General features: G+C 39.1%; 1 protein-coding gene across 1 annotated transcript in view; it reads right to left on the bottom strand.

The window, feature by feature from the left end:
* CFAP53 (cilia and flagella associated protein 53) overlaps nucleotides 1-24,937 on the bottom strand; it is a 39,470-nt gene that overhangs the window by 8,089 nt on the left and 6,444 nt on the right. Inside the window, exons 4-5 of the mRNA XM_032309116.1 lie at nucleotides 8,087-8,390; nucleotides 5,045-5,263 (exon numbers count right to left, since the gene is read on the bottom strand). Coding sequence (XP_032165007.1) covers nucleotides 5,045-5,263; nucleotides 8,087-8,390 — 523 coding nt within the window. The remainder of the gene's footprint in view (nucleotides 1-5,044; nucleotides 5,264-8,086; nucleotides 8,391-24,937) is intronic.

Here is a 24,937-nt window from a genome sequence, read left to right as displayed (position 1 = left end):
TCATTACTCATTAGGGAATGCAAATCAAAACCACAATAACAGATCACTTCAGACATACTTCAGGATGGTTAAAATAAAAGAGACAAACAATAACAAGTGTTAACAAGTGTGTGGAGAAATCAAAACCTGCGACACTGCTAGTGAGAACATAAAATGGTGAAACCACTTTGGAAAACAATTTGGCAAGTACTCAAAAACTTAGGGTTACCTTAGGACTCATTAATTCTACTCCTAGGTATATGCCCAAGAGAAGCAAAAACCTACGTCCAAACAAAAATTTATATGAGAATATTCACGTAGCATTATCTATAATAGCCAAAAAAATGCAAACAAATCAAATATCCATAGGCTGACAATGAAACATGGTGCATCGGTACAGTGAAGAATTATTCAGGGGTGCCTGGGTGGCTCAGTGGGTTAAAGCCTCTGCCTTTGGCTCAGGTCATGATCTTAGGGTCCTGAGATCCAGCCCCAAATTGGGCTCCCTACTCAGCAGGGAATCTGCTGCTTCTTCTCCCTCTGCCCTATCCCTTGCTTGTGTGCATTCTCCAACCCTCCCTCTCTCTCTCAAATAAATAAATAAATCTGAAAAAAAAAAAAAAGAATAGGGGCAAGGCGTGGGGAAGAGGGAAGAGTGAGATAATAAAAAGTTCTAAAATTGACTGTGGTGATGGTTGCATACTTATGTGAATATACCAAAAAGCCACTGAATATATATTTGAAATGGGAAAGTTGTATGAATTATACCTTAATGAAGCTGTTAAAAAAATAAAATAAAATGATCTAATGGAGAACAAAAAACTCAATAACAAAAAAAAAGAAAGAAAAAAAAGAATCCAATTAGAAAATGGGAAAGAAATATAAGAAAACATTTCACTGAAGAAGATATACATATAGCAAATAAACACATGAAAAATTGATCAACATCATTGGTTATTATGGAAATGTAAAATAAACAATGAGATATCACTCTACATCTATCAGTAGAGCTATGGAAACGTAAAATAAACAATGAGATATCTCTCTACATCTCTCAGTAGAGCTAAAGTAAAAAAGAGTGCCACCACCAAATGTTGGTGAGGATGTGGAGAAACTCAATCATCTATTCATTGTTTGTAGGAATGTACCAATACTGATCACATTTGGTAAAGCTACTGTGAAAAACAGCTTGGCAGTTTTCTTTAAAAACAAAACAAAACAAGACAAACAAGCAAACAAAAAACCAAACATGCAATCACAACTAACCTTCAAGGCCTTTTTCCCATAGAAACAAAAATTTGTGTTCACACAAAAACCTGTACACAGGTAAATGGTAAAAACAGACCGTGGTACAGTCTTACCATGAACACTACTAGACAATAAAAATAAACACTACTGATACATTCAATAACATGGATAAATCTCCAGAGAGTGACGCTGAATGAAAATGTCAATCCCAAAAGGTTACATACTATATGATTCCATTTATAGAACACTCTTGAAATGACAAAATTGTGGAATGGAGAACAGGTAAGCGGTTGCCAAGGATTAAGAAGGGGATGAAGACAAGAGGGAAGTGGATGTGGCCAAAAAAGGATTCTTCAGAATCCTTGTGATGGGAATGGGAATGTTCTGTATCTTGACAGTTCAATGTCAATATCCTGGCTCTGATATTATACTATAGTTATTCAAGACATCATAGAGAAAAACTGAATGAAAGGTCCATTGCATCTCTTTGTATTATCTCTTCGTATTATTTCTTTCAACTGCATGTGAATCTATAATTATCTGTAATTATCCCCAAATAAAAAACTTAATAAAAAAAATAGAAGATTCCTGGTTTCCAATCTGGTATATAAGGAGCTTAGAAGGTGTCACTCTGGCATTCTAACAACAAGCAAAAAGCTTAATAAATCAGCTTTTAATTTTAACTTAATAAATTAACAATCTTGGGGCACCTGGGTGGTGCAGGCTGTTAAGCGTCTTGGTTTCGATTCAGATCGTGATCTCAGAGTCATGAGACCAAGCCTTGTGTTAGGCTCAGTGCTCAGCATGTTCTCTCTCTCTTTCCCTCTCTCTCAGAAATAAAAAAAAAAAATCAATCTTACAAAGAAATCAACAATCTTGGTTCCATATGAGAAGTGAGGTTACAGGGCAAACCACTGCCCCCAGATTGGAGAGACAGACAGGTAAATACAGACAATCACAAATTACCATAGTGGAAACCCATGAGCAGAAACTTCTATGGGAACCAGTGCTGGGATAGGAAAACCTGCAACTGATGAATTGCTAGAGGTTCAGTGCAGACACATCTAAGAGTTAAAAGCTCTAAGGGGACCCAGTGATGAAACGTGGAGGAGAGCACACTTTTGGGAGTTTTACCTTCTGAAGCTCTACCAAGTTCTCACAGTGAATATCAGAGAAAAAGCCTTTCATGCTTCCCGCAGCAGAAGAAATGGAATCATTTTGAAATACACCACCAGAACATGCTGTTCTTAGGTTTGCTCTCAGGAGCAAATATTTAACCAGACCCTAACCTGCTGCAGTTTTTATCTGAGCCTAACTGACCTGAGAGGTGGGAAATCCCAACTCCAGGACCCTTGTAGCCTTCCATGTGGGAAAATGGAAACACCATAATCAAGGATTCCAATGACGAGGGAGAGTCCAGACCCAAAGGCACCAGCTCTGAAGACAGAGGGAGAATCCCTTCCTCCGCTTGCCTGGATTTTTATGGCTTGGAGCTGACCTCACCCTTCTATTGTAGTTATTACCACAAAGGCTCAAAGCTAGCAGAACACACTAGATGAGGCCTGAGTCCTCTGTAACACTGGTGTGATCCAATGGGTCTATCACGTCTCTGAACATAGCAACCCAGAGGACCCAGATTTTATCTCCAGTCTTGAAGAGGCCCCAATTGTCCATAAATCCAGATAATTCTTCTTATAGACAAACCCCCTCCCAAATTAATAGGGCCATGTGCCTCCACTTTGTGGGGACCTCCCATACTATTCAGCAGGCACTGGAAGAAGTAAACTTGATGGCACCCCATGAAAGAGACACCTAACTAGACTCCCAGATTTTATAATACCAAGGCAGCCCACAAGCCCAAGGCTAGCTTTCAGGTGCCAAGCCTGCAACCCACCCTGTAGAGCAACCTTCCTGTCTCCTGGTCCTGGAGCTCCCAAGCCAAATCTGTCAGGAAGCAATGTCTGAGACATTTTAAATAGCAGGGAGCCTTGTACTAGCAGCTCCACCAGTTGGGGGTGCCTAGCAATTTTATATTGAGACAAATATGAAGTAAGCTCCTCTCTTTAAAACAAGTGATTACCTCACTACAGAGCCCAATGTTAATGTCTCAGAGGCCTTCAGAGATCCCAAGGCTCCCTCTCTCCCAAACAACACCCCTGACAGCAGGCTTAAGAGTCTCCCAGAAAATGACCCTAGGGATTTGGCAGTTCCTCAGAGCTTGTCCCATCTGCACAATTGTCCACTTACGACTCTGGTGGCCCAGTGGGACAAAGGCAATCACCAGACATTCCTGGCTCTATTAGACACAGAAGCCCAAGTCACAGTGATTCTAAACTCAGTCATGGACACCATGCATTCGTTTCCAAGGTGCACCCCTGGCAACTCCACAGAGCTCACTGAGATCACTCAACTAGCAATAGAGCCCATACCTGGAGTTCTACCCTAGGCCAGGCCTCTAGTATGTACGGTTGACACTGACTGTGAAAATGCAAAATGCTACAGCCACTTTGGAAAACAATTTGGCAGTTTCTTAGAAAACTAAACATACTCTTACCATATGACCCAGCAACTACACTCCTTGGCATTTACCCAAATGATCTGAAAACATACAGCCACACAAAAGCCTGCACACAAATGTGTATAATAGCTTTAGTCATAATCACTAAAACCGGAAGCAGCCCAGGATATCCTTCAGTAGGTGGCTGGATAGTCTGTGCTCCATCCACACAATGGAACATTATTAAGAGTGAAAAGGAAATGAGCTGCAGAGTCAGGAAAAGGTATGGAGGAAACTTAAATGCACAGTACTTGGTGAAATAAGTGAATCTAAAAAGGCATCATACTGTATGATTCCAACTTGATGACATCCTAGAAAAGATGAAACTGTAGAGACAGTAAGAAGATATGCAGTTTCTATGGGTTTGGAGTCAGGGAAGAGGAATGAACCAGGGGAGCACAGAAGATTTTAGGATAGTGAAATTACTGTATGATACTTTCATGGTGGCTACATGTCATCTTACATTCATTCAAACCCACTGAATGTACAACACCAAGAGTAAACCTTCACGTAAACTATGGACTCTGGGTGATAAGGACATGTCGATGTGGCTTCTTCAGTGGTAACAAATATCCACTCTGGTTGGGGGATATTGGTAGCACGGGAGGCTACGTCCTATGTAGGGGCAGGGGGTACATGGGAAATCTCTGTATCTTTCACTTAATTTTGCTCCGAACCGAGAACTGCTCTAAAAAATAAAGTTTATTTTTAAAGAGAAACAAAACAAACAAACAAAAAAAGTAGTACCTACGGGAAAGGCACAACGACCTCAAGATTTCAATACAAATTTCAAAAGAACAGATAACAGAATACATACCCAACGCTTTTCTCTACTCTCTGCCTGACAAAACTTTACATATCTTTCAAGGTCCAACTCGAATACCACTTCTTCAGTGACATTTTTGCCAGATTCACGGCATACTTAGTCACCCACTTCCTTCTCTCCCATCCTGCTATCACAATGCCAACTCCACCTTATAGGAGGGCTCCAAATTCAATGGGCATCAGAATCCCCTGGGGGAGCTTGTTGAAATAGATTTCTTGCCCCTGCCAAGATTTTGATTTGGAGACTCTGATTCTGGAGGCTATGAATTTCTACTTCTAACATCCTCCCAGATGATGCTGACGTTGCGGGTTCGTGGACCACACTTAAGAGTAGCATAGTATGGTTCACATGTGGCTGGCTCCTGTAAGACTGAAAGCTAAGCGAGCTATCTTGTTCAGCACATAGTAGTAACATATTTTGAACAAACACCTTACTCTTTTTTGCTTCTTTTTATCAGCATCTTCCTGTAAGTCTTGAAGGGCCCTTTGCACAAGCTTCATGTCCAAATCCTGTTCTTCTCTATATTCCTGTTGAATATGTTCTATCTTCTCTTGGAGGGCTTTCTGCAAAGCAGCCCTAATTTCCTGTTTTGCCTTCTGTTTCTTTAGCTTATCCTGTTCATTCTCGAGTTTCACCTGTGCTTTGTCATTTTCCTAAGGCAAAACAATAATGAAGATTATGCATTGGTACAGCTGGACAAAACAAAACAAAATGTAAATCATTTCACTTAAGAGACTGAGAATCAAGTGTCTCTTGGAGATACACACACCTGAATTTAGAGGGACTATAAGATGGAAAACTTGACTTTTCATTGCCGAGTCAGGAATAGCACTTTGTGCTGTGCATGATTATGAAATAATAAATGGTTGTGGAGTTCAAAATACAGAAAAGTATAGAGAGAAATCACCTTTAATCCTAGTACCCACCACCCACTACCACACTCAACATTTCAGTGTATTGGCCTTCTAGACATTACTCTTCTATGTACACCTGCAACATCCAGATATGGACACATTATTAAGGAGCTATGGGAGCCCCAAATTGGAAATGTGCCATCAGCTACATATACAAAATTAAATTGTATGCATTTTGTCTTTTAAAAGCATTACCCCATTCCTTTCATTTTCTTATCTTTCTGATCCTCTGAGGTGGCTTAACTGCCTGGCCAATCAAGCAGTTTTAACTAGGGCACCAATATTGTCAGGCATTGTGGGTTTGCTAGAAAATCTGGGTACAGTATAAACTGCAGCATTAGTCCTTGTTCCAGAGGCAGCTGAGCAGTAGTCCTGGAAGGAAAAGTACTTGCCCAGCTGGGACAAGAGATGACATGGCAATAGTGAGGATGGTATACAATTCCCAGTGTGATTTAACTGAGATTCACAACAGCCACAGTCATCACTATCACTGGTTTGTGAGAAGACAGTTACGTGCTAGACTTTCCTATTAATGTCATGAATAGTAAATCCTGAATTGTGAGGGTCAAAAGAAAATGTGAAAATCGTCTGCTACATCTAAGGGAAAGCAATGGCTACCAAAAATGAAAGTCAGTATAATAGCAGGCCACATTTTTAAGTAAGCCTGACTATACCAGGATGAAGCAATCAGGCAAATCCCCGTTGTGAGACGTGGGGGAGATAGGATAGGACAGGAGAGAAATGTTCAAGATTAAGAGACCTAAAAGCAGTTGATCATGTCTTGATTTCTCTGGGGTAGTTCTGACTGTGTGCCTGTTGTGCTAATGTAATAAATTTATGGCATCCCTTTCAACCTCAATTGTGCCTTACTTTGAATAAGATAGAGTCCCCCTTTCTAGAGAGACTATAAGAACATGTTTGATTTTGATTTAAATATCTAATAGTTCAGACAATGACAGAAATTTGGTATTGATTTTAGATAATAAAAAGGAATCACAGTTAATTTTTTTAGGTCTGATATTGGCATGTATAAGAAAATGTCCTTAATCGTGTCATTGAGACACACACTTGACATGTATTTGTACATGTCTTTTGTACCCTTATGTAATGACTGGTGGTGGGAATCCCTACATAACTTCAGGTTGGGGCTGGTAACCAGAAAGGCCAAACCATATGATTAGAGGGTTAAAACTTTCAGTTCTAGATACCCCTCTACCCCCAGAGAAGAGAGCAGCCAGAAATTGAGTCCAATCATCAATGGTAAATGATTCAATTAATCATGCCTATATAAGAAAACCTCCATTAAAATGCCAAATAATAGGATTGGTGAACACATGGAGGTATTGGGAACACAGTATGCCCAGAGAGGGTGTGCAAGCTCTGTGTGCTGCCCACCATACCTTGTCCTATGCATCTCTTCCATTTGCCTGTTTCTGAATTGTACCTTTTACAATAAACCATTATATAGCAAGCAAAGCACTTTCTGGAGGAGTCTGAGTTATTTTAGTGAATTATCAAACTTAAGGGGAGCTAAGAGAAACTCTGATTTTGTAGTCAAGTTGGACAGAGGTGTGGGTACCCTAAGGGCCTATCACTTATGACTGGTCTCTGGAGTCCAAGCAGTCTTCTGGGACGGAGCCCTTAAACCTGTGGAGTCTAATGCTATCACTGGTAGCTAGTGTCAGAATCCAATCAAACTGTAGGTCACCTAGTTGGTAGGGCCCATGGAGAATTACAGAATTCTTTGGTGTGAGGAAAAACCCATACATTTGGTGTCAGAAGTATTGTGAGTAAAAATGACTCACTAGGTATCTTACAACAGAAGTAATTTGGGGGCCACCATTTCAATTTTCTTAGAGAAGCTAAAATAGTTAGACGTCTTCAAACTCTCCAAAAGAAAATAGTCTCAAACCCAGGAAGATTTTTAGGGCTCTGAAGTATCTTACCTTTAGCATTTCTTATGGTTCTAAATTTCAATACTTGGGACTTCCCAGGAAAATAAACATTTTTCCTAAATTTGGTTGCATTGAAGTACTAGTTGCTGGAAGCTTTATATACATATAGAATTGCTTCTTTTTTTAGTGCTTTCATACATTTCCAGTGACAGTTCTAATTTCTCTATAGTAGGGGCAATGACCTTGTTGGAACAAAATGATTGATTTTGGTGGCTGGGGCAGAGGGGCCACTGTAGCTGTTGCATAGCACTTTACATAGGATTTGGAAACTGTCATTTATCCGTATCAAAGAATGGGGGGATGTTGCCAAACTGCCACCAGCCCTTCATGGTACTGCCCACGATTATCACATTCATCCTCACAACAAAGACAAGTGCCTTTTGCCTCATTTTTTAAGAGAAAGAGACCAAGTCGCAGTAGTGAAGTAACTTGCCCTGTGCAATGGGATGGCACTGTTGACTGGGCCTTGGAATCCAAGGCTTTGACCATAGTCGTTGCCCGGGGAACTATCCAGGCCATGAGGGAAAGGGCATGGTAGCAGGCCTACAAACTGCGTACTATGCCCATTGAGTGGATCATCCCACAAAAAGCATCATAAAAGGCCCACCACAAAGCGTGCCTCCTCTTCCTTCAGCTGCTGTTCGGCCTGCCTCTGCGCTTTGATGCTCGTGATCTGGGCATTAAGGCCCAGGCGTGTGTTCTCCACCAGCTCTTTCTGCCTCCTCGCCTCTTCAGCTTCTCGCTTTTCCTTGGTTAATCGGTCTTCCTCCCAGAGCTTTGAGAACATCTGCTCTTCCACCCGTTTTTGCCTTTTCAACTCTTCATTGAAAGCTACCTGTGCTTTCCGCTCCTCGCTCACTTTCTTCTCATGGATACAAAACAATTCAGCACGGAGCTCCTCACACCGTTCTCTGAAAGGAGAATTTTTAAGAGGCAAAATCCAGCCTCTCATGAGACACTGCTCTATTTAAGCAAACATCTGCCCAGACACTGAAGTATGAAAAGTGAAAGACCTAAAGGTAGGCCACCAAAGCTGAGAAGACATGTGAGGGGCAGCAGGGAGACCGGAATGAGGGCACAGACAAAATACAGGAACCGAAGTCTGGCCAAGCAGACTTTGAAACCGTGATCTGACATTTCTATGTGACCGTGGATCAAAAACTCGACCTATCCGAGCCTGTTTCTTTATTTGTAAAACAATTCTCTTTCAAGGTTCTGGTAAGGATCAGAGAAAATGGATGAAATTATCTGGTAGATAACAGAAGCTAAATAAATGATAACTATTATTATGATCGCCAAGGAAACAGAAGAGGCATGGGTCCCTGTAATATTACACATAGATTAAGGCTTTGCTAGGAAGAGGCCCTGAAAACCTAGAAAAGAGCTAAGGGTCAGCATAGCATGGTAAAGCTGCCCCAGTTCCCCTGGATTCCTGGTGGGACCCATGTCACTGATGGGGTTTCTGCCAGAGCTGGGAAAATAGCCCAAATGCTACCTTTTCATATCTAGGCTTATGTCACCATTCCAGAAGAAATGCTCTCTCTGTAAGTGTTTAGGCCTCGTCCTTCCGTTCAGTCTTAGCAATTCAAATTTCCTCAGAAGTTCTTCCTTGAGCCTGTTTTTAGTTTAAGGGCTATGATATTCAATACTGTCCACACTTTAGAATTACTTAGAGGTATCTTTAAAATCCCACTCTCCACTTCTTCCCTCTGCTACTCCCAGTCCAGACTAGTTAAATCAGAATATCTGGGGGCAGAATCTAAGCACCTATATTTTTTCAGAGCGGCTTAGAAACTTCAGGCATATAGTCAAGTTTGAGAACCTCTGATTCAAAGTAATGCTTATAAAACACCAAGTTTTCCTAGTTTCATCAAGTTCAGCACCAAAAAGCTGAAATTTGAGAATTGGCTTAATAAAGAACTTCAAAGAATTTTAGTTGCTAAGGTTGAAAGAAAGGCTGATGTCTAAAACTACAAGCATGGTCAAAACACAGAAATTGACATTTATCGGATATGGTTAAGTATTACTCAACATTTGATGAGGACTAGTCTCATTTCCCTGACTAAAGGGGAATCTCTGTGAGAGCTGGGACTCAGGAACATATTTCAGGAATATATTCCCTATACTACCTACTCAATGTCCATTAAATAATTATTGGTTAAATTGATATACAGTTATGCTTATTAGCAAAATAATGGTAACTGGCAGTTATCTATATTCTGTGGAAAGCTCAAAAAGATTACAGAAGCAGAAATTGCTAGGTTATCAAAAACAAACAAACAAACAGAAAAACCACTTTAACACTGAAAAATAAATTTATCAATGAAATTCTATTAGAATTGGCCATGACAACAAATTAAAGTTTTTCCTAATCCTATGACTTATACTCTGGAAAAGTTATTCAGCTAATGAAAAACTGAAGCCTAAGAACAATAAGCATGGCTTATGATATTAAAAAAAAAAAAAAAAACTTTCTGGGGTGCAAGGGTGGCTCAGTTGTTAAGCGTCTGCCTTTGACTTTGGTCATGATTCCAAGGTCCTGGGATCAAGCCCTTCCTCAGCTCCCTGCTTAGTGGAAGGCCTGCTTCTCTCTCTCCCTCTGCCTGCTGCTCTGCTTACTTGTGTTCTCTCTCTGTCAAATAAATAAATAAAATCTTTTTTTAAAAAAACTTTCTAATTACAAAACTAATGCATGCAGAAAAACTGGAAAATACAGAAAAGAATGAAAACAATAAAAATATGCTTAATCCCTCTCCCCAGAGATAACTGCTTTTACCATGTTAGTGTATTTCATTCTAGTCTTGTGTGTGTGCATTTTTATTAGCATTGGGGTCATTTTGTATATCTATGTACTTATATTGATATCTCCTTATATCTTAATTTTTCCACCTAACATTATTTTGGGAATGTCTCTTCATGGAATCTTCTTAAAACACCTAACCTCAAAACTTTATTATAGTTTACTAAACTATGTAATGGAGGCTAGAGCCTTTAAATATATCAATTTGTTTAAATATTTCCTTGTTTGATGTATGTATAGGTTACTTCTGACATTTACAATAATGTTGCAATGAATATTTATAAATGTAGCTCTTTCTGCTTATCTCTGATGATTACCTAAGGTATTCCTTTCCTTAATAGAAAATCACCCAGGAGTACCTGGGTGGCTCAGTGGGTTAAAGCCTCTGCCTTCAGCCCAGGTCATGATCTCAGGGTCCTGGAATCAAGCCCCACATTGGGCTCTCTGCTCAGCGGGGAGCCTGTTTCCCTTCCTCTCTCTCTGCCTGCCTCTCTGCCTACTTGTGATCTCTGTCTGTCAAATGAATAAATTAAAAAATATATATATTTAAAAAAAAATCAGAGCACAAAAATGTTGTCAGGCACCTGATGATGTACTTATATTGATATCTCCTTAGAACTCAGAAAGCCTGAATTAACACTGTACGAAGGTGTCCATATCAAGTATTTCTTTAGATCAGTAAAACTTCAAACTTTGATCAGGTATTCTTTTCATTAAAAAAAAAAAATTCTAAGCACCCACAAACAGGTAGGATTATTATTATTTATAAACTGTATGCAATTATTACTATATTACTATATCACCTAAATTATTAAATATAGCAAAAACAAAAACCAAAGACAGATGAGATTTAAATAAAAAACATCAACTATTTCCTCCCTACATCCTAGTGATTCACCTATTCACTTAACCTTGAGAACACTTGACTCAGGGAAGCTCATTTTTATCTACAGATACAAGTGTATCTCTCTATTTTAATTATAATAATCATTGATAAGAGGAAAACCTTATGTTTGTGAGTGTTTTAAATAGTACTTTCACAGTAAAATCTTATTTTATCCTCACATGTGTCTTATAACTTAGATGGAGCAGCAAGTATTACTCCCATTTTGGAGTTACAGCAATTGAAACTCAGGAAACCTTAATATCTTCCCAAGCCACATGGCCAGTAGTTGTAATATTATTAGCAACAGTTACTAAGTGCTTATTATTTGCCAGGTGCTGTTCTGAGTTGACATGTTATGAACTCTTGTAATATTCATAACAACCAATGTTGCAACATCACTCCAAGATCATTCTTACTATTATCTCCAGGTTAGATAAAATGGAAGCACAGAGAAGTTAAGCATCATGGGTAAGTTCATACATTTCATATGTGCTAGAGCTGAGACGGAAGACCTGGTAGTCTGGCCCTGGAATCTGGATTCTTTGGTACTTCATTCTGTCACCTCTATCAGTAATTAACAGAGGCAAGACAATTCTCGAGTGATCTGACAACACATCTTAGGGTAGTCCTTTAATAAAAACACAAAAACAAAATAAAGCCAAAAACTCTACTTTAATCTGAGGCCTAATCACTAACTGCATATAAATATAGGACACTTAAAAACTAATTTCAGGGGATGTCTGGGTGGCTCAGTGGGTTAAGCCTCTGCCTTCAGCTCAGGTCATGATCTCAGGGTCCTGGGATGGAGCCCCGCATTGGGCTCTCTGCTCAGTGGGGAGCCTGCTTCCCCCTCTCTCTCTGCCTACTTGTGATCTCTGTCAGATAAATAAATGAAATTAAAAAACAACAACAAAAAACTCTAGCTGCCATCTTGAGTCCCTGCGTGTGTGCATATAATCTCAGATGGTCTGACAGAGACCACCTAAACGCCAACCCTACTCCCCCTGGGGCGGTACCATTTCTGCTCCAACAAGATTGATGAAAGAAACTATCACCCACCAGGAGAAACTCACCTAACTGCAAGCACAAGTGCACATTGGTGGGAAAGGAACTGCTCACCAAAAGAAGGTGGTTCACAGAAGAGCTATAGCCAATGATAAAAACCTGCAGTTCTCCTTAAAGTTAGGGGTACACAATACCTCTGGTATTGAAGAAGTGAATAGTTCACAAACCAAGGAACAGTGATGTACTTTAACAACCCCAAAGTTCAGGCATTGCTGGTAGCAAACACTTTCACCATTACAGGCCACGCTGACACAAAGCAGCTGATGGAAAAGCTAGCCGGTATCTTAAGCCCACTTGGTGCCTACAGTCTGACCAGTTGAAGAACACTGGCTGAAGCTCTGCTCAATCTGTGGATGGAAAAGCCCCACTTGCTACCAGAGAGGAGGAGGAGGATGAAGTTCCAGATCTTATAGAGAATTTTGATGAAGCTTCCAAGAATAAGCAAACTGAATTGAGTCAATTTCTGAAGAAGATAAAACTTGAAGAAGTTACTGGGAGCTGTTATTTTTATTATGACTGCTTTTTAAAAATTTTATCCCTGAATCTGGTAAAATCTAGATCTCTAATATTTTTAAGCCCAAGCCATTGGACACTGCAGCTCTTTTCAGTATTTGCTTATGCACAATTCATTCTTGGCAGCTAATTAAGCTGAAGAAGCCTGGGAATAAAGTTTGAAATAAGGTTAATAAAGTTCTTTGCCTAGGATACAATTTTATTTTTATTTCACTGACACTGATTTGTACACAGAAAGCAAAGTTGTTTGTAGAAAGCTAATCCTGGCATGTAATATGGCCAGTAATCTTTGATGAAATTTGATTAAAGATTTTTAAATGGCCATATAATAAAAAAAATTCACGATGTATCCAAAGCATGATCCATAAAAGAAATATTGATAAACTGGATTTCATCAAACTTAAAAACTTTCTCTCTGTGAAAGACCCTGTTAAGAGGAAAACAAACAAACTATAGACTAAGAAGAAAAATGTTTCCAAACCACTTATCCCATACAAAGGACTCATTTCTAGAATATATATAAAGAACAGGGGCACTTGGGTGGCTCAGTCAGGTAAGTGTCTGCCTTTGGCTCAAGTCATGATCCCAGGGTCCTGGGATCAAGCTCCCTGGCTCATCTGGCTCCCTGGTCAATGGGGAGCCTGCTTCTCCCTCTCCCTCTGCCTGCTACTCCCCCTGCTTGCACTCACGAGCTCTCTCTCTGTCAAATAAATAAATTAAATCTTTTTTAAAAAATAGAATATACAAGAACTCTAAAAACTAATAGCTAATCCAAATAGAAAATGGGCAAAAGACATGAAGAGACATTTCACCAAAGAGGATATACAGATAGCAAATAAGCACATAAAAGTAGTTCAACATCACCAGCCATTAGGGAAATACTGATTAAGACCTTGATGAGATATCAGGGGTGCCTGGGTGGCTCAGTGGGTTGAAGCCTCTGCCTTCGACTCAGGTCATGGTCCCAGAGTCCTGGGATCAGGCCCCCCATCGGGCTCCCTGCTCAGCAGGGAGCCTGCTTTCTCCTCTCTCTCTGTCTGCTTCTCTGCCTACTTGTGATCTTTGACTGTCAAATAATAAATAAAATCTTTAAAAAAAAAAAAAACGACCTTGATGAGATAATCAATACGTACCATACTTCTGTTCAAATAGTGACAATACAAAAATCTGGCAAGACTATGGAAAAACTTGGTCTATTATACATTACTAGTGCAAATGTAATATGGGACAGCCATGCTGGAAAACACTTTGGCAGTTTCTCTAAAAATGAAAGACCTGGCAATAGCCCAGGACAATGGTCCTAGAGAAATGAAAATTTACAATCACACAAAAATCTGTATACAAATGTTCACATTAGATTTATTTATATAATAGCTAAAAACTAGAAACAACCAAAATGTTCTTCAGTAGTGAATGGTTTGCACAAACCTAAGTACATCCATACAAGGGACTATAAAGGACCAACTATTGACACACGCAGCAACTGGGATGGACCTCAAAAGCACTATGTTGTGTAACATAGTGCATCTCAAAACCTCATATGTTGTATGTAACACTCTTGACATGGCAAAATGACGGAAATGGAGAAGAGATTAGCGGTTAGCAGAGATTGGAAATGGTGGGGATGCGAGGAGTGGGTTGGACCATAAAGGGGTGGTATGAGGGACATCTTTGTGGTATGGAAGAGTTCTGTACCATGATTGTGGTGGTGAGTTACATGGATCTACACATGATAAAATGACACAGAACTGTGCACACATGTGCCACTGTCAATTTTCTTCATATTGTGCTATAGTTATATTAAGATATAACCATGGTGAAAAACTGGGATAAGGGTACATCGCACCTCTACTATCTTGACAATTTCTGTGAATGTGTAATTATTTTAAAATTTAAAATAAGAGAAATCATTGGCTGTCTTGTTATTATTATTCATTTCATTTCATTATTACTGAAAATAATTTTTCTGTTTAGAGGAATGGAACATTAAAAATGACCCATTGGAGTCATCAAATATTCTAGGTACCTAACAGAAATGAAAGCATGTAGCTACCAAAAGACACATACAGGCATGTTCACAGCAGCTGCAGTCATAGGAGTCCCAAATCAGAAATAAATGAAATGCCTATCATCTGGGAAGGGAATAAATTGTGGCATATTCATACAGGGGGATACAAAAAGGAGGAGGAGGAGATAGCAGAGGAGGAGGAGCAGCAATTTCATCTTGCTCTACATATGTATTAAAGCTCCAGTTATATTTTCGATAGTGGGGCCTTATTCATTCAGTCATTTATTTATTTATTTATTTACTGCTGAACTAGCAAGATCTTTAAAAAGATTATTTGTTTATTTATTTGAAAAAGAGGCAGAGAACATGCAAGCGGGAAGAGGGGCAGGTGGAGAGGAAGAATTCTCAATCAGACTCCATGCTAAGCCCAACATCAGGGCTCAATCCCAGGACCCTGAGATAATGACCTGAACTGAAATCAAGAGTCAGACACTTGACTGACTGAGACACCCAGTGCCCCAAAGGGGCCTGATTTAGCATCGTTGGTCAAAATTTAATCCTCATCCTTCACTCTCATAAAGAATTACAACTATGTGTGATGCTCTGTATGGAAGAATTGGCAATATTACATTAAAAATACGAAAACAATTTGTTTTTAGATGAATTATAACACTGTAGGATACAACTGTTTCTTCAAAAGCCTAATAATTTATCTACTTAGTAAGTTATACAACTTCTCTATGAAGCTGTGTTGAACAGCATTTATCAGGGAGTGGAAAATATATGAATGGTCCTTGAAATTCCCTTGCCAGTGTCCCCGCGGTCCCTCCCTGCATCTTCTCCTCCAGCACCCAGTAGAGAGTGTCTGAGTCCTACCAAGGACAGTGGTGAGGTTACACTTTACATAGGCTAGAAAATCCAAGTGTAATTCTGTCTTGGTTACTACAAGCTTTTAAGACTCAGGAAAAGTAATACCTGTGGAACTCAAGTTACCCATTTGCTAGATGAAAAAGGTGACGAGTCCCTTCTGGCCCTATGCATTGCTACTCTGGTTTTCTTCACTGCCCTCCTTCAGCAGTTCCCCAAGCCCTGGAACTTTCCATTCCCTCAGTTTGAGCACTCTAATTTACTGCTAACTCAGCTGTATCTGTAATTTGTACACACTACTCATTGAAATAGCTTACTTGTCCTCTGGGCCTCTACTAGGAGGATTTAGGGCAGTCTATATGATTAATAACAACTTCATAGCAGAGAGAGAGGAGGTGGCAAAAGCTCTGCCTTTGAAACCATATCTTAATCCTCTACACGCCTGGCTTTGCTGCTTCCTTGAACCTGCTGACCTTTAGATTTCTCATCTGCTCAAATTTTGCATGCTGTATAAAATGAACTCTTGTATTCCTTCTGAATTGTGCTAGACTTTTAACTCAGGGTTTAAAAAAGCCCGAGAGAGATATTATGAACAAGTTCAAGATTTTACCAAATGTTGCAAGGACTCTGGAATCCTTATGGTAGTAAAATGCCGGAAAGAAAATTCTGCATTGAAAGAATGCCTAACTTCTCATTATAATGATCCAGCCTTTTATGAAGAATGCAAAATGGAATACCTGAAGGAAAGGGAAGAATTCAGAAAAACTGGAAGAAAAACTGGTAGCCTTTCCTACCAAGAAAAGGCTACAGAAGGGCGCCTGGGTGGCTCAGTGGGTTAAGCCGCTGCCTTCGGCTCAGGTCATGATCTCAGGGTCCTGGGATCGAGTCCCGCATGGGGTTCTCTGCTCAGCAGGGAGCCTGCTTCCTCCTCTCTCTCTCTCTCTGCCTGCCTCTCCGACTACTTGTGATTTCTCTCTGTCAAATAAATAAATAAAATCTTTAAAAAGGCTACAGAAGCTTCTCACAAGCATGTAGGCAAATGTTCAGATACTTAGAAGCTCTGATACTCACGGAAATCATTATCACCTAAAATAATGGACTCAAGGAAGTGTTTGCTTTAACCTAAATTATGGAAATACTAATTTTATCTGAAATAAAGTTTTTTTAAAAAAGAAACATTTACTTTGTTATGTTACTTTGTTACATTATTCTGTTTATGAATCCAGAATAACATAATATACAACATGCCCGGCTCACATTTGGTGACCTGATAGCCTAAGTGACACTAATTTTTTGTTGTTGTTGTTGTTAAGCCAATCAACCTATTATTTAATCACAGAATCTGGCACAAAGTAGGTGTTCAGAAATATTTATTTAATTATTGAATGATAATGGCTATGCTTTAAGCATTTGCAGGTAATATCGGAACTTTAAAGATCCCTTCTGAAGATAAAAATTTTAATCAGTTACTCCAAAATTAAGACACCGATAAAGTGGATAATCTGGAGCATTGCATGGGTTACATCATGTGATCATCACTACATTAAGAAACATGAATGAGGGGCACCTGGGTGGCTCAGTTGTTAAGCGTCTGCCTTTGGCTCAGATGATCTCAGGGTCCAGGGATGGAGCCCCGCATCAGGGACCCTGCTTGATAGGAAGCCTGCCTCTCCCTCTCTCACTTTCCCTGCTTATGTTCCCTTTCTCGCTGTGTCTCTTTCTGTGAAATAAATAAATATAATTTTTTTTAAAAATTAAAAAAAATAAAAGAAACATGAGTGAAAAGAGGAGGCAAAATCAACATATCATCCTGAGACATATAATAGTAATTCTTGATGTTCACACTTTTATAAGGCATTATTAGAGGCACTGGAAATATAACTGAGGAATTACATATATAATGAAATTATAAATATGTAAGTATGTCCTTGCTCTAAGAGCTGAACTATTCCCAAAGTTATCAGAAGAAAGGAAATAGCAAAGATTAGAGCAGAAATAAATAAAATAGAGACTAGAAAAATGAGAAAAACTGAGACTTTTTTAGTATACCTTTGCTTTAGAGGTAATGCATTTCTCAGTTTGTGAAATTAAAAGCCTTTGCCAAGCTCTTTGTGATACAAATCATCTCAGAAGATCACCCTCAGGTACTTCCATGCATATCTTCCTTCTCATAAGTACAGGGTATTGGATTGAAATGAAAGCATAAACTCAGGGTATCCCAAGATGGGAAAGGCAAAACAAAACGGATTGATGGAGACAAACAAAGAACTGGACTGAAGACCAGGGATCTGAAAACTGAGAGTCACTGTGGTTGAGTCAGGAAGTGGATCAAAAGTTAAGGTGATCAGACTCCAAGGACCAAGAGACCAGGCAAGGAAACAGTAAAGAAGAGGGAACCAAGAACGTGTTCTGCACAGGTGGAGAAGACAGCACTAGGGACAGCGAGGAAAATTCAACTCTACCAAAGACTTCCTGTGACAGGAACTTCCTGCCAACAGTAAGTCTGAGGTGAATATCTAAAATTCAGTAACAGAGGGGCGCCTGGGTGGCTCAGTGGGTTAAAGCCTCTGCCTTTGGCTCAGGTCATGATCCCAGGGTCCTGGGATCGAGCCCCACATCGGGCTCTTTGCTCAGTGGGGAGCCTGCATCCCCCCCCCCCCGCCGGCCTCTCTGCCTACTTGTGATCTCTGTCTGTCAAATAAATAAATAAAAATTTAAAAAATAAAATAAAATTCAGTAACAGAATCTCACCTGGTACTTCCATTCTAATTGGGAGACAAGCACAGAACACTAGAGCACAGAACTTTCACAGACTCCATACCTGCATGAATGGACATGAGCAATGTGGTAGACTATGAGTTTTCTACCATTATCCTCCCATAGAATCAATATTGATAGTTGCCCACGGATGAGAGTACCTTTGTGGGAGTCTAGGAATACCATGGGGAAGGCACACCACAAGAGCCAAAAACCCAATAATAGACACATTGAAGGAGTAAGAACAGCTTCATTTTTATCCATGTCACCTCTCCCCTTAGGTGGCAAAATTAGTGCCAAGAAAGATGTCCCTCAGTCCATGATTTCTCTCAAGGGAGAAAGTGAAAGCATGTAAGTAAGCATTTGACTTCTTCCAAAAGGTCCTGCTTCTTTCTCACCCACCCAAAATACTGAGGTGCATGGCTGAAGGGTTGGAAGAGGCAGTGAACATAACAACCAGGGCCTGGAACTCATCAAGGGACATGTATCCTCCTAACTGCCACATGAACTCCATCAGAAAGCCTGCTTGTAAGCCACTGGTGACATCTTGCCTGCTGACACACCCTATGAACACCCCTGTTACTCCATGGCACACGTCCTGTGGCAGCTCCCTTCATGTGTTCCACTAGACAACGAGTGTGAGCCTTTGCAGATGGCAAGCCAGCATACACAGAAAGCCAGTCCGACTCTGTGAGACTGAGAGAAAGTACACAAATTTAAGCATTTTGGGGCACCATATTAGGGAAAACAAATGGAAGGCTCACAGCATCTGGCCTGGCTTTTCAGGATTGAGAGAAGGCATACAATCTTAAAAATCCTCTCCCTGAAAATAAAGAACAAGAAGTGAGGAGCAGGGACAACTGTAAAAAGGTCTGAGAAGGCCGCAGAATCCCTAGCTAGGCTGACTGATGAAGGTATTTCTCTCCTGAAGCAATCCAGTAAAGACTAGAGGAGGTAACTGCTTCTTCAAATGTGAAGAGAGCAATACAAGACTTCAAGGAACACAAAAAAAATCAGGAAAATATGAAGCTACCAAAGGGACACAATAATTTTCCAGTAACCAATCCTAAAGAATTCAAAACAATTGTTCTAAAGAAGCTCTGTGGGAGATGCCCAGGAGGCTCAGTTGGTTAAGCATCTGCCCCTGGCTCAGGTCATGATCCCAGGGTTCTAGGATCAAGTCCCATGCTGGGCTCCCTGCTTAGCGGGGAGCCTGCTTCTCCCTCTACCTCTGCCTGCTGTTCCCACTGCTTGTGCTCTCTCTCTGTCAAATGAATGAATGAATGAATAAACAAACAAATAAATAAATAAATAAAATCTTAAAAGAAGAAGCCCAGTGAGCTACAAGAGAACATAGACAAACAAAATCAGGAAAATAATACATGAACTAAGTGAGAGTTTCAACAGAGAGATAGAAATCACAAAAAAGAGCCAAACAGAAATTCTGGAGCTAAAGAATACAATGGGTGAAATGAAAAATGCAAGAGAGGGTATCACCACCAGATTTGATCAAATAGAATAAAAAATCCAAGAATCAAAGATAGGAAATTTGAAAGTATCCACAGTGGCTGAACAGAAAAAAAAACCAAAAAACAAAAAACAAGATTCAACTATACGCTGCTTGCAAGACATTCACTTCAGCTTTAAGGACATATAAAGCCTGAAAAGTGAAGGGATGGAAAAAGTCCATGCAAATAGAAAGCAAATGAGAAGGGGTAGCTAAACTTAAATCAGACAAAACAGATTTTAACTCAAAAGCTATTAAAAAAAAAAAAAAAGACAAAGTAGGTCCCTATGTAATTATAAAGGATCAATTCATCAAAAGAATATAATAATTATATGTATATATATCTAACACCTAAATATATTAGGCAAATATTAACAGAGTTGAAGGGAGATATTGCAGCAATGCAGTAATAGCAGGGGATTTCAATATTCCACTTTGAACAGGAAATAGATCATCCAGAAAGAAAATCAATAAGGAAACACAGAACTTGAAGTACACTTTAGATTAAGTGGAACTCACAGACATATACAGAACATTTTATCCACCAGCAGCAGAAAACACATTCTTCTCAAGCACCTGTGGAGCATTCTTTAGGATACATTATATGCTAGGTCACAAAAAATGTCTTAACAAATTAAAGAAGATTAAAATCTTATCAAGTATCTTTTCTGACCACAATGGCATGTAACTAGAAATTAATAACAGGAAGAAAGCTGGAAAACTAACAAATAATGTGGAAACTAAAAAACACACTTCTGGACAACCAGTGGGCCAAAGAAGAAATCAAAAGGGAAATCAGAAAATATCTTGAAACAAATGAAAATGGAAACACGACATACCATACTTACAGGATGCAGCAAAAGCTGTTTTAATAGGGAATTTTATAGCAATAAACACCTATATTAAGAAAAAAGAAAAACCTCAAGTGAACAACTTAACTTTACTTCAAGGAACTAGAAAAAGGACAAACTATTCCCAAAGTTAGCAGAAGAAAGGAAATAGCAAAGATCAGAGCAGAAATAAATAAAATAGAGACTAGCAAAATGATAGGAAAAAATCAATGAAAGTAAGAACTTGTTTCTGGAAAAAATTAAGAAAATTGACAAACCTTTAGCTGGACTAAGAAAAAAGAGAGAAGGGACGCCTGGGTGGCTCAGTTGGTTAAGCAGCTGCCTTCGGCTCAGGTCATGATCCCAGCGTCCTGGGATCGAGTCCCACATCGGGCTCCTTGCTCAGCGGGGAGCCTGCTTCTCCCTCTGCCTCTGCCTGCCATTCTGTCTGCCTGTGCTTGCTCTCTCCCACTCTCTCTCTCTGATAAATAAATAAAAAATCTTAAAAAAAAAAAAAAGAAAAAAGAGAGAAGACTCAAATAAATAAAATCAGAAATGAAAGAGGAGACATTACAACTGCCACTTCAAAAACATAAAGGATCATAGAAGACTACTATGAATAATTACAAGCCAACAAATTAAATAGCCTGGGAGAAATGGATAGATTCCTGGACATATATAACCTATCAAGACTGAATCATGGGGCACCTGGGTGGCTCAGTGGGTTAAGCCTCTGCCTTCAGCTGAGGTCATGGTCTCAGGGTTCTGGGATTAAGCCCCACACTGGGTTCTCTGCCTAGCAGGGAGCCTGCTTCCCCCGCGCTCTCTCTTGCCTACCTCTCTGCCTACTTGTGACCGCTCTCTCAAATAAATAAATATCTTTTTTTAAAAAGACTGAATCATGAGATACAAAAATAGAAAATACAGAAATACAAAATTTGAAAAGACCAATAATGAGTCAGGAGATTGAATCACTAATCAAAAAATCTCCCAATAAAGAAAATCCCAGGACTACGGTGGCTTCATTGGTGAGTTCTGCCAAACATTTTAAGAATAATTAATGCCAATCCCTCTCAAAAGCTTCCAAAAACTGAAGAAGACAAAACACTTCTAAACGCATTTCATGAGGCCAGCACTATCCTGCTACCAAAGCCAGAAACAGACATACAAGAAAAGGAAATTACAGGTCAATATCCCTGATGAACATCGATGCAAAAATTCTCAACAAAATACTAGTAAACCAAATTTAACAGCATTTTAAAAGGATCATACGCCAAGATCAAACGGAATTTATCCCTGGGATGCAAGGATGGTTTAATATATACAAATCAATAAACATGATACACTAACAAAATGAAGGCTAAAAATTGTAAGGTCATGGCTATAGAGGCAGGAAAAAAAAAATCTGACAAAATTTAACATAGTTCCATGATAAAAACTCTCAACAAATTAGGTACAGAAGGAATGTGGCGCAACACAGTAAGGGCCATATATGAGAAGCTCCCAGCTCACATCATGTTCAGAGGTAGAAAGTTGAAGGCTCTTCCTCAGAAATCAGGAACAAGATATGAGTGTCCATTCTTGCCTCTTTTATTCAGTATAGAGCTGGAGATCTTAGCTAGAGCAATTAGCCAAGAAAAGGAAATAGAAAGTGTTTAAAATGGAAAAGAAGCAAAACTGTCTGCACATGAAAGATCTTATATATAGAAAACCCTAAAGACTCCACCAAAAAAATAGTTAGAACTTATCAATAAATTCAGTAAAGCTGCAGGATATGAAAACAACATATGGAACTCAGTTGCATTTCTATACACAAAAAATGAACTATCTGAAAGAGAAATTAAGAAAACAATCCCATTTGGAAGAGCATCAGAAACAATAATATATTTAGGAAAATACTTAATCAAGGACGTGAAAGATTAATGCACTGAAAACTGATGAAAGAAACTGAAGACACAAATAAATGGAAATTAATCTTTTGTTCTTGGATTGAAAGAATCAATATTGTTGTTGTTTTTTTAATATTTTATTCATTTATTTGAGAGATCACAAGTAGGAAGAGAGGCAGGCAGGTGGCGGGGGCGAAGGTGGGGGGAGCAGGCTCCCTGCTGAGCAGAGAGCCCAATGCAGGACTTGATCCCAGGACCCTGAGATCATAACCTGAGCTGAAGGTAGAGGCTTAACCCAATGAGCCACCTAGGCGCCCCAAGAATCAATATTGTTTTTTTTTTAATTTTTTTAAAGATTTTATTTATTTATTTGACAGCGAGAGAAATCACAAGTAGGCAGAGAGGCAGGCAGAGAGAGAGGCAAGAGAAGCAGGCTCCCCACTGGGCAGAGAGCCAGATGCGGGCCATCCCAGGACCCTTAGATCATGACCCAAGCTGAAGGCAGTGGCTCAACCCACTGAGCCACCCAGGCGACCCAAGAATCAATATTGTTAAAATGTCCATACTATGCAGTAATCTACACAGTTAGTGCAATATCCACCAAAATTCCAATGAAATTGGAATTCCAATGGCATTTTTCACAGAAATAGAAAAAACAATCCTAAAATTCAGATGGAACCACAAAAGAGCCAAAGCAATCTTGGTTAAAAAAAAGAAGAAGAAGAACAATGCTCGAAGCATCACACACTTGATTTCAAACTATATTCCAAAGTTATAGTAATTAAAACAATATAGTACTGGCATAAAAATAAGATATATAGATCAATGAAACAGAATAGAGGGCCCAGAAATAAATCCGAACATACATAGTCAACCAATCTCATACCAGGAGGCAAAGAACACAAAATGGGGAATAATCTCTTCAATAAGTAGTATTGGGGAAACTGGATATCCACATGAAAAAGAATGAAATTGGAGTACTATATATACCACTCATAAAAGTTTACTCAAAACAGATTAAACACTTGAACACAAAAGCAGAAACTGTAAAACACATAGGCAAAAACAGGGAAAAATCTCTTTGACATTGGTCTTGACATTATTTTTCGGATATGACACCAAAAGGAAAGGCAACAAAAGCAAAAATAAACAAGTAGGACCCCATCAAATTAAAAAGTTCTGCACAGCAAAGGAATCAGTCAACAACATGGAAAAGGCAATCATGGGATAACTTAACAGATAACTATGTATCTGTTAAGGGGTTAATATAAAAATATATAAGGAACTCATACAACTCAGTAGCCCCCAAAAATAGGATTAAAAAATGAACAAAGGACCTGAACAGACATTTTTCCAGGGAAGACATACAAATGGCCAAAAGGCATGTGAAAAAGCACTCGGCGTCCCTAATCACCAGGGAAATGCAAATCAATAACACAGTGAGATATTAACTCACACTTGCTAGGATGGCTATTATCAAAAAGACAAGAGATGACAATTGTTGGCCAGGATATAGAGAAAAGGAAACCTCTGTATGCCACTGGTGGGAATTTAAGTTGGTACAGCTATTATGAGAAACAGAATGGAGATTCCTAAAAAAACTAAATATAGAACTACCATATGATCCTACAATCCCACGTCTGAGCATATAGCAAAGGAAATGGAATCAGTACCTTGTTATCCACAATCTCATGTTCGGTCTAACATTATTCACAATAGTCAAGATATGGAAACATTCTAAGTACCTAATGTTATGTGAATGGATAAAGAAAATGTGTGATACATATACCATGTATATACACACATCTATGTACACATGTGTGAGAAATGGAATATTAGTCAATATAAAAAAGAAGGAAATCCTGCCACTTGAGACAACATGGATGAACCTAGAAGACATTATACTAAGTGGGTTAAGACAGACAGAGAAAGACTGTACTCTCACTTAAAAAAAAAAAAAAAGGTTGAATATATGGAGACAGAGAGTAGAATGGTGGTTCCCAGGGACTGTGGGTAGGAAAAATGAGGAGATGTTGGTGAAAGGACACAAATTTTCAGTTATAAGATGAATAAATAAGTTATGGGGATCTAACAGAATATGGTGACTATAGATAATAACACTATATTGCATATTTAAAATTTGTTAACACAGTATGTCTGAAGCATTCTCACTACAAAACAACAGCAAACCAATTGTGTAAGACCGATGGTTCACAGACCTACCTGTACCCTTGAAGCAAATAATACATTATATGTTAATAAAAAAAAAACTCCAATAAGTGAAAAGCCAGGCAGGTAACATAAATGTGCAAAGTCAGTTGGAGGCACACTGTGAT

This window comes from Mustela erminea, chromosome 13, assembly GCF_009829155.1.
Source record: "Mustela erminea isolate mMusErm1 chromosome 13, mMusErm1.Pri, whole genome shotgun sequence".
Lineage (NCBI taxonomy): Eukaryota > Metazoa > Chordata > Mammalia > Carnivora > Mustelidae > Mustela > Mustela erminea.
The sequence above is the reverse complement of the archived record's forward strand: the minus strand, read 5'-3'. Positions and strand labels throughout refer to the sequence as shown.